Source organism: Eurosta solidaginis, chromosome 2, assembly GCF_040869045.1.
Source record: "Eurosta solidaginis isolate ZX-2024a chromosome 2, ASM4086904v1, whole genome shotgun sequence".
NCBI classification, from domain to species: Eukaryota; Metazoa; Arthropoda; class Insecta; order Diptera; family Tephritidae; genus Eurosta; species Eurosta solidaginis.
Window position 1 is genome coordinate 271,103,354 of NC_090320.1, and position 13,702 is coordinate 271,117,055.

The following is a 13,702-nucleotide window of genomic DNA, read 5'->3' on the forward strand; positions in this document are numbered from 1 at the left end:
TGCCGCACTACACATCTCGCACACTACACGTCACGTACTACATGCCGCCCTACACGTCACGCACTACACGTCACGCATTACAAGCCGCACGACATATCAAGCACAACACGCCACACATGTCGCGTATTACATATCTCGACCAATCATTCATTTGGTCGAGATTTAAAATACTTAATTCCACGAATTTCAACATTATCGACAATACACGTCGAAAATAATGTTGAATGGTGGAAGTGCAACTCTGTAATACCTTTTCAGTCAGGTGTCTAACCGTTCCGTGTGGTGGCAGGCCACTTGTTGTGAAAACAAAGTTCACCACAAACCAAAAAATAAATCTTTAGGACTACTTCGGCGACATCTACCGACATAAAATAAATTATAAAATCCCTACAAAAATTTGGTCACAAAACCTAATCACGCCCACGCAAGTGTGACTAGGAATATAACCTATGACCTGGTAAAATGACTAGTCAAATGACGTGGAGTGACGAGAGCGTTTTTGCAGGGATGTACTAGAGGCGCTAAAGCACCAGCCACATCGTATGGTTGCGTGCTAAATCCGTTTTTTCTTCGCATTTATTTATGGCCCTTAATTTTTATTTCAATAAAATGTTTTTTTTTTCTCTTGCGAAAATATATGAGAGATAATATTTTTTTGGCTTACGCCACCCAAACAACATTCCGCCAACCTCAATTTGGGCATGATCAATGATATCAACATTCTTTCAGATCATGACCCGCTACGAAACTCTATTGGCCAAGTCAGAGGGGGGCGCCAGGCGCTTCGACGTCGCCTGCCAGCTCTGCGGTAGAAACCATAGTATGAGGCTCTGCGCTGAGTACAGAAGCAAGTCGCCCGAAGAAAGGTTACGGGCTGTCCTACTACATAAATACTGCCCCAATTGTTTGTCGCCGTTTCATCGCGTTGACAACTGCAAAAGTAAATATCGATGCAAAAGGTGTAACGAGAAGCACCATACTACGCTTCACCTCGAGGACCAACGTCCTGCACGCGCAGAAACCATGGTCGTCGGCGACGACAGCCAATCGGACGACGAGTTGTCGATCCACTTATCGGGACCAACTAAGTCTTGGGCCCAACAAGTCGAGGAGGCAGAGATGGAAGAAGAAATGGCTAGAGCCGAACAAAACCCCTCAACCAGCAATCTTGGGACGCGTAGTTTTCGGCCGCTGCTACAGCATGAACGGAAGGCGGAAAAGTTCAAGAAAGAACGACAAGAACAAGACAGTTGGCGGCAGCAGGACACCGAACTCCATACCACATCATCGAAGGGAAACGCTGCCCATGGTCGGCCCAGAGCAGCTAAACGCGTAACGAGGCAAAATCGAAACAAAACCGCGCCATATCAAAGTCACGCGAGCAAAGTCGACAGTAGACGAGCGCTATTACAAGCCGTACCAGCCGGCTTCCGAACGGGACGCCTATCCCAGACAACGACCCCATCACCCATCATGCGACCATTTGTGCCCATCGCACCGACTGCCGTCGTACGGATCGAATCGCGGGGCCACTTGCATTTGGTTCGAGCTATAGTCGATCCCTGCGCCACAAGTACAATTGTCGATGCAGAGCTGGTGCGCGACCTACAGTTAGAGCGTCAAGGATCAGGGCAATGCACAATAATCCTTCGCGGGAAATTCGGGTCATCCACACACTTGACCACTCAAGCCAGCATTGTTGCAAGCCACTATCGGTTGAGTCCGCCATCAAATGTAGATCCAAAGATTGCCGCTCCATTCCAATTCATGCGGCTGGCCGACCCACAGTTCTACCGCTCATCGCCAATTCGGCTTACACTCGGCGCAGATATATACGCCGAAATGATGGTGAGCGGAACGCCAGCAACAACAGTTGGCGGTCTCCTGACCCAACCGACCATATTCGGGTTGGTAGTCTCAGGAGCCTGCCAAAAATAGGAGTTTTTCCTAATAATAAGTAATTACAGCACGGAATTTAAAACCACGTACGTATATCTAATAACTTCTTTTCTTTTTCCACAGGAGAGCGAAACGTGAGGTCAACCATCTGGCGTGCAGTGCTTGCAGTCCGCATCTGCACTGCCTTCTTTCATTAGCGCCTTACTGGACGTGCGATCGCGTGGCATCCCTTTCTTTTTAATGTTTTCTTTGTTGCTTACGGCAAGGGGGCCGGTATGTTTAGGCCACAGGCCTAAATATATCTCCCCCCCCTCGTAACATAATTTTCTTCGTTTACTACCACCCACATATGCTTGTGATTACTAATACACACAGCCATGTGTGAGTGGTAGTACGCATGTATCTTAGATTTTTACCGCTGTGAGCCCGCGGTATAGCAACTTTGTTGCCGGGAAACCCAACGAAGGAGCTGTATCTCGGGTTCATCGGCTCATGTCGCAAAGAGGCTCGTCCTCTTTTGATCCAGCAGCCAGCAAAGGTACACGTAATCACACGTCCACGTAAGTGCAAATTTTCATAATTATTATTACATATATCATTTTCCACAACATTTGTTAAACCCTTTCTTAACACTTGTTGTATTTATATAAATAAAAGCACTTTGTGAATTCTTTTTATTAATACGAAATCCTTTTGGTGTTTTTATTTTCTTCCTTTTTTTCGCCTTAACTATTATTTAACAAATACGTGGGTGCGCGCCGTTGCCACCACGCATTTGTTCAACGGGTAGAATTTGTATAAAATCGGCACAAAAAAGTGTTGTTTTCCCAGCAAACAGCTTGCATTTATCATTTTCATCGGAACACAAATCACGCAGTAGTCTATCTATAGCTTTCAAAATTAAAAGTGGGCACATGGAAATTTCGTCAATTATTATCAGCGCAGCTGAATTTATATATCTTCCTTGAGCACTGTTTGGGGTGAATTTCGGTACAGAATTTTCGACAACAGGAATGTGTAATTTAAAACATTGTGCACTGTTCTTGCATGGAAGATTAAGTGAATTCAACCTGTGAATTAAAGCAGTTTGCATAAAAGTTTTACCGCAACCTGCATGAGCAGTAACGCAGAACACATTAGAACCAGTCTCATGAGACTGTATTTCCTCGATAACGCGGTATATTATTGTACGTTGCTCGTTGTTTGCTCGTGAGTAATAGTCTTCAAATAAAATTAGCTCATTTTCAGGTTGAGGAACATCTGTACTTGTTACAGCAGGATTTGCTGTGGGCACTGGCAATCAAAGGCTGTGACATGTCACGTTATGACTAAGTAGCACATCTTCGATTTCTAATAGTGCACGATTAAATGACAATGTTTCATCGCTTTCTCTCAGGAAATCTTCAGAAAGTGAATTTTTAAACTCATTCCACAGCGCCAAAGCATTTGCTGGAACTTTTAGCGCACATACCACAGCAAATAAGTGACGCATTTGTTTAGGAGAATGAAATTGTCGCGCTTCTTCAAAGCACTCGCGCCATTCATCATCATCATTCATCATTTGAGGCGATTCCCCTAGCACGACACGCTTCCACAAATGTATTATATATACTCCCATTATATGTTCGAACGTCCATAAACGATTTTGGCCCAGTTACATGTAAAAGGAGCAAACGTAAATGGAAGAGTTCAATATCCTTCGGCGACACTACATACATGCGAGCAATAGTTTTATCACCGCCTCGCTGGTTTTTTTTCCATTTCTTGGTTTTATCTTCCCAGGTATAATGCAATGAAATTTCTAAATATTTATATGAATTTGCCGAAGGATCTTCAATATTCAAATGAAAAAATGCCAACAACCTGGTTTTTCTCAAGTTCTGAACAGCTCGTTGTGCCTGACCATTAGTAAACACAACGTTTTGTCTTTGCGGTAAGTGAACGTCAAGTCGCGTTACTGAATGGGACTGACAGTGCATAGGGAATTGGAAAATTCGCCAAGCCGCTTCAGTGGAACCAACGTAACGTCCATTCAAAAAGTTTTGAATCTCGTCACAATTGTCTACTTCACCAGCATTAACGTGTTCAGTAGCTAACCTGACAGTTGCACTGTCATATCCTTTATATACATATTTATAAATGTATTTCACACTTTTAACCGTTGAGCAAACCTCAACAATAATGTGGCAATTAAATTTGGCAAGCAAATATGGAATATATATGGTACAACATAACGGTTATCAAGAGACGCACCACGAGTATCAACACTAACACCATTACGACGTCTTCTATACATTCGAAACCCATTCACCTCTGCTCGTGTGGACTCGCAAAAATGTTTGGGAAAACTCTTGGAACAATTACCATTTCTCATGCAAACTGCGTTAACATTCAAAGCACCACATGGCCCATGCATCATATGTTTCGAAACGTATTCATGCAATTTTGGGTTTATTTCAATGTCAGGAATTTCCGCACATACGGCTTTGTCTATATCACTAACACCTTCAAGTTTATCCCTTTCATCTAATGTTAGCAATATGTGCGCATGAGGCAAACTTCTCTTTTGAAATTCTATTGTATAAATATAAGCAGCAACAGTACCAACAACTTTTTTGTAGTTATTGTGCTTATTAAATCATTTAGTTTCGCACTGAACACGCGCACTATAATTTCTGGGCGATAATTTGGTGTTTCATTGAAATCAACACTCCTGGTAATTTCTGGCCAATTTGGAATGCATGTCATTGTAATAAACAGAGCTGGTTTGACGGACTATATTCATAGCGCCCAAATAGTTTTGGTACATGTTTCTGGGAGAGCCGGTGAATGAAGATGGCAGAATAGTTCTTCTTCCAATATTTTCATGTCCATTACTATGAGGATTTGTGATCAGATAATCTGTTATGTTATACAAAACATCACACCTCAGGTTTTCTTGATTGAGTCTTAAAAAGTTAAGTCCTGTTCCCTTAACTCGAACATACATATCTACAATCCACTGTAGATAAAGCTTTTTAGAATGATGTAGAAGACTGAATTCGTCTCTGATCGCAAGTCGAAATGACGCGAACTCAAGCATAGCAGTTTTAATTCTAGCTCGACTTGAAGTAGACGTACTTCGTCTGCTATGCAATATATCAGGATGCCATCCCGCGTTTCCATTGGGAAATAGTAGTGGATAGGCCAGCGGATCCAAAGATGAATCTAAAACGGAAATATTCTTTACCGTACCACTCCTTTTATAAAATGATACCATCCTTCTCTCAAATGGAGGTTCACCATCTGTTGTACTAAATATCACGGCAACATCTGTTGCAAGAGCATCATTCAATCTACCCATCTCTATATTCGGCATCTCACGATTAACCGTAATGAGCAAACACATTTCCTTATATATATTTTCGTGTCTACTATAGTGTTCTTTCATGGAAATAAAAGACCGAACAAAAGGGTTAACTTGATTCAATTGGGCAGATATTTCTGTCATCAAGCCTCTATCGCATAATGCATTTGATGGTTCTCTCAAATGTATTTGCGGTATCAACATCATAGAAATATAACTGACCTATCATTTTGCTCATGCGTTAAAGGGCCAGCTCTATGATAAAAGATATTGCGAATTTTAAAATAATAAGACCTTGCGTAACATTCTCTGCTATTTCCCCTTCAGAACTAACCATCGCAAAAGATGAATTGAAACTACGTATATTTTCAAAGTAATTTGTTGATCTCCGCTTTAAAACCAGGTTATTGGAGCGTAAACCCTCATATAAATTATTGAAAAACTGATTTTGTGTTAACGGTGCCAAATTACTTTTCCCTTTTGACAACACAACGAAAAGGAGTTTCTGTTTCTTGCAGTAATTCTTTCTCGAAATGCATTGCGTTACAATGCTCACAACGTAAATCCATATTTACCATATCAAAGCTAATAAAATTAGGAGGTACATCGTTCAAAGCACCCTTAAAACTATCAACCAATGCGAGAGATGTGTTAACATTAGGACGTCTCTCCCTATTACTATCCCTGCCTCTTCTTCTTGTAAGTCGTGGCATTATATATGACTGAAAATAAATTAAGAAACAAAATTAATTTCAAAATGCCCATGAAAATATTTCAGAAATGATCATGAAAATAATTTCACATAATCCGGTAATAATTGTCGAAAAACACAGTTCTGCAAAGGTAGTGAAAATTTTTACATGCTTCAGTTTTTAGTAATGCATTTATGAAAAATTCCTTTCTTGGTAATGCATTCAAGTTATTTGAAAACATAATAATAAACATTTTCTAAGGCCTTTTTATTTGCCCTAGGATACGAACCTGGGATGTTGTTCCTGTAACAATAAAAATTATCTGCCGAAGGTAGGCCTTTACCGAATACGAATCTGGTACGATCCGATACTTGCACCTTCTGGTATTAGGCAGGCGGGAACGAATTTTGGCCCCTTGAACCTACGGGTCTGTGGATTTTAGTAGCCTCTTACGACAGGCATGCCTGCCGCGGGAATTTTCTGAGCCCCTTAACCCTCAGGGGGACGAACCTGGTATCTTCGGCCAGGGTTGTTGTTGTAACAACAAAACTTACTCCCGACATATTACGGGAGTTTTACGGATATGGGTAATCCTTTGCCGAATATGAATCCGGTACTTGCTCCTTTTGGTATTAGCCAGGCGGGAACGAATTTTTACCCCTTGATCCTCCGCGAAGGTTTAGGAGAGTTTTACGGATATGGGCAGGTCTTTTTCGAATACGAATCCGCTACGCTCTGGTACTTGCACCCTCTGGTATTAGCCCACTGGGAGTGGGAGCAGATATGGGCAGGTCTTTTTCGAATACGAATACGGTACACTCTAGTACTTGCACCTTCTGGTATTAGCCCACTGGGAATGGGAGTGGGGGTGATAGTGAGTGGGAATAATTGTAGAAGTAGGGGTGGGAGTTAGGAATAGAAGAAGGAATAGGAGACATAAAGGAGGGGTGGGGCAGTAGTGGGAGCGCCCACATATGTACTAATATTTTAAATAAAAACAAATTTAAAAAATGCATGTGTATATAGATATAATGAAAATGCAATTTATGTATGTAGGTATAAACCGGGTTGCATCCTAACCGTTTTACCGGTAGTTAGAGTAGGACTAGGAATGGAAGTGGGGATAAAGAAAGGGGTGGCGGCAGTAGTTGGAGCGCCCATATAAACGTTCTAACCGATCATAAAGTGGGAGTGTGAAAAGGAGTAAAAGGGGGGGTGGCAGTGGCGAGGGGGGTGATAGAGTGGGGAAGTGGAGGTAGAAGTAGGAGTAGCGCGAGTGTGGGTGGGAGTGGAGTGGGAAAAGGTGTGGAAGTGGAAGATAGGAGTAGGAGAAGGAATAGGAGAATAAGTGGAGATAAGGGAGGGGTGGGGCAGGAGTGGGAGCGCCCACATACATATATACAAATATTTTAAATAAAAACAAATTTAAAAAATGCATGTGTATATAGATATAATTAAAATTCAACATATGTATGTAGGTATAAACCGGGTTGTATCCTAAACGGTTTGACCGATCATAAAGTGGGAGTTGGACAGCGAGTAAACAGGGGAGTGGGAGTTAGAGTAGTAGCAGGAATGGAAGTGGGGGTAAAGAAAAGGGGTGAGGGCAGTAGTTGGAGCAGCCATATAAACGCTATGACTGATCATAGAGTGGGAATAGTAGTCGGAGTGGGAAAAGGAGTAGGGGTAGGAGTGAAAGTAGGAATAGGAATAGAAGTAGGAGTAGCAGGAGTTGGAGTGGAAAAAGGAGTGGGAGTGGGGGTGGGAATAGGAGTAGCAGAAGTGGGAGGGGAATAGGGGTGTGGATAGGAGTGGGAGTGGGAATAAGAGTAGCAATAGTGGTAGTAGGAGTGTGGGAGTGGGAGGGGGATTGGGAGTAGGAGTAGCAGGGGAGTGGCGGTGGGAGTGGGAGTTCGAGTAGGAGTATAAGTGGGATAAAGGACGGGTGGGACAGTAGTGCGAGCGCCCATATATGTACAAATTAAAAAAATTCATGTGCATATAGATATAATTAAAATTCAACTCATGTATGTAGGTATAAATCGGGTTGCATCCTAAACAGTTTGACCGATTATAAATTGGGAGTGGACAGCGAGTGGGTGTGAGACTGGGAAAAGGAGTTGGAGTGGGGATGGGATTGGGATTGGGAGTAGCAGGAGTGGGAGTGGGAGTGGGGGTAGGTTTGGGAGAAGTAGTGGGGTGGGGGTAGGATTGGGAGTGGAAATAGGAGTAGCAGAAGTTGGAGTTGGAGTAGGAGTGGGGGTGTGATTGAGGAGGTAGTGAGGTAGTAGTAGCATTAGCAGGAGTGGGAGGGGGATTGGGAGTAGGAGTAGCAGGTATGGAAGGGAAATAGGAGTGGGAATAGGAATAGGAAAACAATAGAGTAATATTTGTTAACAAAAATAGGCCTATCCACTGCTAAGTATGCGAAACAGCATGTCAATTGATTGTATGGAAATTTTGTTAGCGTATTAATATATAGATAGTAGAGTAATATACGGCCTATGCAATATTTCGACCTAAAATCGAAAACGTTTTTGGGTCGCTTTTTTTCGTTTAATATACAACGTTAAATTTTCCGATTCAATCAAGTTGCATTTAAATAACAATAGACTAAGTTGAAATAAAAGGTAATATAATAAAATAAAATAAGAAATATCAAAATAAATTAGCATAAAAGACAATATACAAATTTTAATGTAATATCTTTGTAGCAAATTTAATATACAACGTGATAAAAGATAATATAATAAAATAAAATAAGAAATATCAAAATAAATTAGCATAAAAGACAATATACAAATTTTAATATAATATCTTTGTAGCAAATTTAATATACAACGTGATAAAAGATAATATAATAAAATTAAATAAGAAATATCAAAATAAATTAGCATAAAAGACAATATACAAATTTTAATATAATATCTTTGTAGCAACTTTAATATACAACGTGATAAAAGATAATATAATAAAATTAAATAAGAAATATCAAAATAAATTAGCATAAAAGACAATATACAAATTTTAATGTAATATCTTTGTAGCAAATTTAATATACAACGTGATAAAAGATAACATAATAAAATAAAATAAGAAATATCAAAATAAATTAGCATAAAAGACAATATACAAATTTTAATATAATATCTTTGTAGCAAATTTAATATACAACGTGATAAAAGATAATATAATAAAATTAAATAAGAAATATCAAAATAAATTAGCATAAAAGACAATATACAAATTTTAATGTAATATCTTTGTAGCAAATTTAATATACAACGTGATAAAAGATAACATAATAAAATAAAATAAGAAATATCAAAATAAATTAGCATAAAAGACAATATACAAATTTTAATATAATATCTTTGTAGCAAATTTAATATACAACGTGATAAAAGATAATATAATAAAATTAAATAAGAAATATCAAAATAAATTAGCATAAAAGACAATATACAAATTTTAATATAATATCTTTGTAGCAACTTTAATATACAACGTGATAAAAGATAATATAATAAAATAAAATAAGAAATATCAAAATAAATTAGCATAAAAGACAATATACAAATTTTAATGTAATATCTTTGTAGCAAATTTAATATACAACGTGATAAAAGATAATATAATAAAATTAAATAAGAAATATCAAAATAAATTAGCATAAAAGACAATATACAAATTTTAACGTAATATCTTTGTAGCAAATTTAATATACAACGTGATAAAAGATAATATAATAAAATTAAATAAGAAATATCAAAATAAATTAGCATAAAAGACAATATACAAATTTTAATGTAATATCTTTGTAGCAAATTTAATATACAACGTGATAAAAGATAACATAATAAAATAAAATAAGAAATATCAAAATAAATTAGCATAAAAGACAATATACAAATTTTAATATAATATCTTTGTAGCAAATTTAATATACAACGTGATAAAAGATAATATAATAAAATTAAATAAGAAATATCAAAATAAATTAGCATAAAAGACAATATACAAATTTTAATGTAATATCTTTGTAGCAAATTTAATATACAACGTGATAAAAGATAACATAATAAAATAAAATAAGAAATATCAAAATAAATTAGCATAAAAGACAATATACAAATTTTAATATAATATCTTTGTAGCAAATTTAATATACAACGTGATAAAAGATAATATAATAAAATAAAATAAGAAATATCAAAATAAATTAGCATAAAAAACAATATACAAATTTTAATGTAATATCTTTGTAGCAAATTTAATATACAACGTGATAAAAGATAACATAATAAAATAAAATAAGAAATATCAAAATAAATTAGCATAAAAGACAATATACAAATTTTAATATAATATCTTTGTAGCAAATTTAATATACAACGTGATAAAAGATAATATAATAAAATTAAATAAGAAATATCAAAATAAATTAGCATAAAAGACAATATACAAATTTTAATGTAATATCTTTGTAGCAAATTTAATATACAACGTGATAAAAGATAACATAATAAAATAAAATAAGAAATATCAAAATAAATTAGCATAAAAGACAATATACAAATTTTAATATAATATCTTTGTAGCAAATTTAATATACAACGTGATAAAAGATAATATAATAAAATTAAATAAGAAATATCAAAATAAATTAGCATAAAAGACAATATACAAATTTTAATATAATATCTTTGTAGCAACTTTAATATACAACGTGATAAAAGATAATATAATAAAATAAAATAAGAAATATCAAAATAAATTAGCATAAAAGACAATATACAAATTTTAATGTAATATCTTTGTAGCAAATTTAATATACAACGTGATAAAAGATAATATAATAAAATTAAATAAGAAATATCAAAATAAATTAGCATAAAAGACAATATACAAATTTTAATGTAATATCTTTGTAGCAAATTTAATATACAACGTGATAAAAGATAATATAATAAAATTAAATAAGAAATATCAAAATAAATTAGCATAAAAGACAATATACAAATTTTAATGTAATATCTTTGTAGCAAATTTAATATACAACGTGATAAAAGATAACATAATAAAATAAAATAAGAAATATCAAAATAAATTAGCATAAAAGACAATATACAAATTTTAATATAATATCTTTGTAGCAAATTTAATATACAACGTGATAAAAGATAATATAATAAAATTAAATAAGAAATATCAAAATAAATTAGCATAAAAGACAATATACAAATTTTAATATAATATCTTTGTAGCAACTTTAATATACAACGTGATAAAAGATAATATAATAAAATAAAATAAGAAATATCAAAATAAATTAGCATAAAAGACAATATACAAATTTTAATGTAATATCTTTGTAGCAAATTTAATATACAACGTGATAAAAGATAATATAATAAAATTAAATAAGAAATATCAAAATAAATTAGCATAAAAGACAATATACAAATTTTAATATAATATCTTTGTAGCAAATTTAATATACAACGTGATAAAAGATAATATAATAAAATAAAATAAGAAATATCAAAATAAATTAGCATAAAAGACAATATACAAATTTTAATATAATATCTTTGTAGCAAATTTAATATACAACGTGATAAAAGATAATATAATAAAATTAAATAAGAAATATCAAAATAAATTAGCATAAAAGACAATATACAAATTTTAATATAATATCTTTGTAGCAACTTTAATATACAACGTGATAAAAGATAATATAATAAAATAAAATAAGAAATATCAAAATAAATTAGCATAAAAGACAATATACAAATTTTAATGTAATATCTTTGTAGCAAATTTAATATACAACGTGATAAAAGATAATATAATAAAATTAAATAAGAAATATCAAAATAAATTAGCATAAAAGACAATATACAAATTTTAACGTAATATCTTTGTAGCAAATTTAATATACAACGTGATAAAAGATAATATAATAAAATTAAATAAGAAATATCAAAATAAATTAGCATAAAAGACAATATACAAATTTTAATATAATATCTTTGTAGCAAATTTAATATACAACGTGATAAAAGATAATATAATAAAATAAAATAAGAAATATCAAAATAAATTAGCATAAAAGACAATATACAAATTTTAATATAATATCTTTGTAGCAAATTTAATATACAACGTGATAAAAGATAATATAATAAAATAAAATAAGAAATATCAAAATAAATTAGCATAAAAAACAATATACAAATTTTAATGTAATATCTTTGTAGCAAATTTAATATACAACGTGATAAAAGATAATATAATAAAATTAAATAAGAAATATCAAAATAAATTAGCATAAAAGACAATATACAAATTTTAATATAATATCTTTGTAGCAAATTTAATATACAACGTGATAAAAGATAATATAATAAAATAAAATAAGAAATATCAAAATAAATTAGCATAAAAAACAATATACAAATTTTAATGTAATATCTTTGTAGCAAATTTAATATACAACGTGATAAAAGATAATATAATAAAATTAAATAAGAAATATCAAAATAAATTAGCATAAAAGACAATATACAAATTTTAATGTAATATCTTTGTAGCAAATTTAATATACAACGTGATAAAAGATAATATAATAAAATAAAATAAGAAATATCAAAATAAATTAGCATAAAAGACAATATACAAATTTTAATATAATATCTTTGTGGCAAATTTAATATACAACGTGATAAAAGATAATATAATAAAATAAAATAAGAAATATCAAAATAAATTCGCATAAAAGACAATATACAAATTTTAATGTAATATCTTTGTAGCAAATTTAATATACAACGTGATAAAAGATAATATAATAAAATTAAATAAGAAATGTCAAAATAAATTAGCATAAAAGACAATATACAAATTTTAATATAATATCTTTGTAGCAAATTTAATATACAACGTGATAAAAGATAATATAATAAAATAAAATAAGAAATATCAAAATAAATTAGCAAAAAAGACAATATACAAATTTTAATGTAATATCTTTGTAGCAAATTTATTTATTTTTTGTTCACTATAAAACGTACTATATCTAAAATGAGCATAAAATCTGGAAATGCAAAAAACATTTGGGTCAAATTTGCAATTAATTGTTATAAATAAATAAATTTAGTGAGTTTGAACAAAAGTTGACTCATTATTTCTGATTTAATTTTTTTAAAGCACCTAAAATGAAAAACAAAGAATCTGTTAAACAAAGATCTATGCTTTTACGTGTAAGTAAAATTTGTCCAAAAAAATAGGCCGGTTAAGTTATTACTTCTCTTTAAAGTTTTTTTGTGCTTTAAAAATTATTTTAGAACAATTTTTTATGGATTTTGGTACAGACCAATATAGGTAATTGGCAACGATGGGACACAATATTTTATTTCAACAGAAAATGAGCGAAGCAGTAGTTCTCTCACCGTTTGGCGTGTACAAATATATACATATGTATGTAGAGATGAAACATTTGAGCAACGCGACAATTGAGAATTTGGAGCTATGTACTCAGGGGGGTTTGTGAACATAATGCGTCCTACAGATGGCAATTTCGATAGTTGCACAGATTTTCGAATTTACAAAAAACTTTTTCTATTAATTATAAACAAATAGAGTAATATTTATAAACAAAAATAGGCCTATGCATTGCGGCTGATCAATACGAATCGATTCATATAACGTTTATATGATTTTACGTATGCTAAGTATGCGAAACAGCCTGTCAATTGAT

At 32.8% G+C, this 13,702-nt stretch overlaps 2 protein-coding genes across 6 annotated transcripts in view; one reads left to right on the plus strand and one right to left on the minus strand.

Moving 5' to 3' along the window:
- Positions 1-2,566, plus strand: part of LOC137240968 (uncharacterized) — a 35,846-nt gene extending 33,280 nt beyond the window's left edge. For 3 of the 5 annotated variants that reach the window (XM_067768022.1, XM_067768023.1, XM_067768024.1), the window contains one exon: positions 730-2,566. In XM_067768022.1, coding sequence (XP_067624123.1) covers positions 730-1,938 — 1,209 coding nt within the window. In that variant the 3' untranslated portion in view covers positions 1,939-2,566. Of the gene's footprint in view, positions 1-67 lie in introns of those variants that run through there. The other 2 variants (XM_067768021.1, XM_067768025.1) reach the window with 2 other exon arrangements.
- Positions 2,567-5,769: 3,203 nt separating this feature from the next.
- Pvr (PDGF- and VEGF-receptor related) overlaps positions 5,770-13,702 on the minus strand; it is a 372,948-nt gene continuing 365,015 nt past the window's right edge. The window contains exon 22 of the mRNA XM_067768038.1: positions 5,770-5,967. The gene's annotated coding sequence lies outside the window, so the exon portion shown is untranslated. The remainder of the gene's footprint in view (positions 5,968-13,702) is intronic.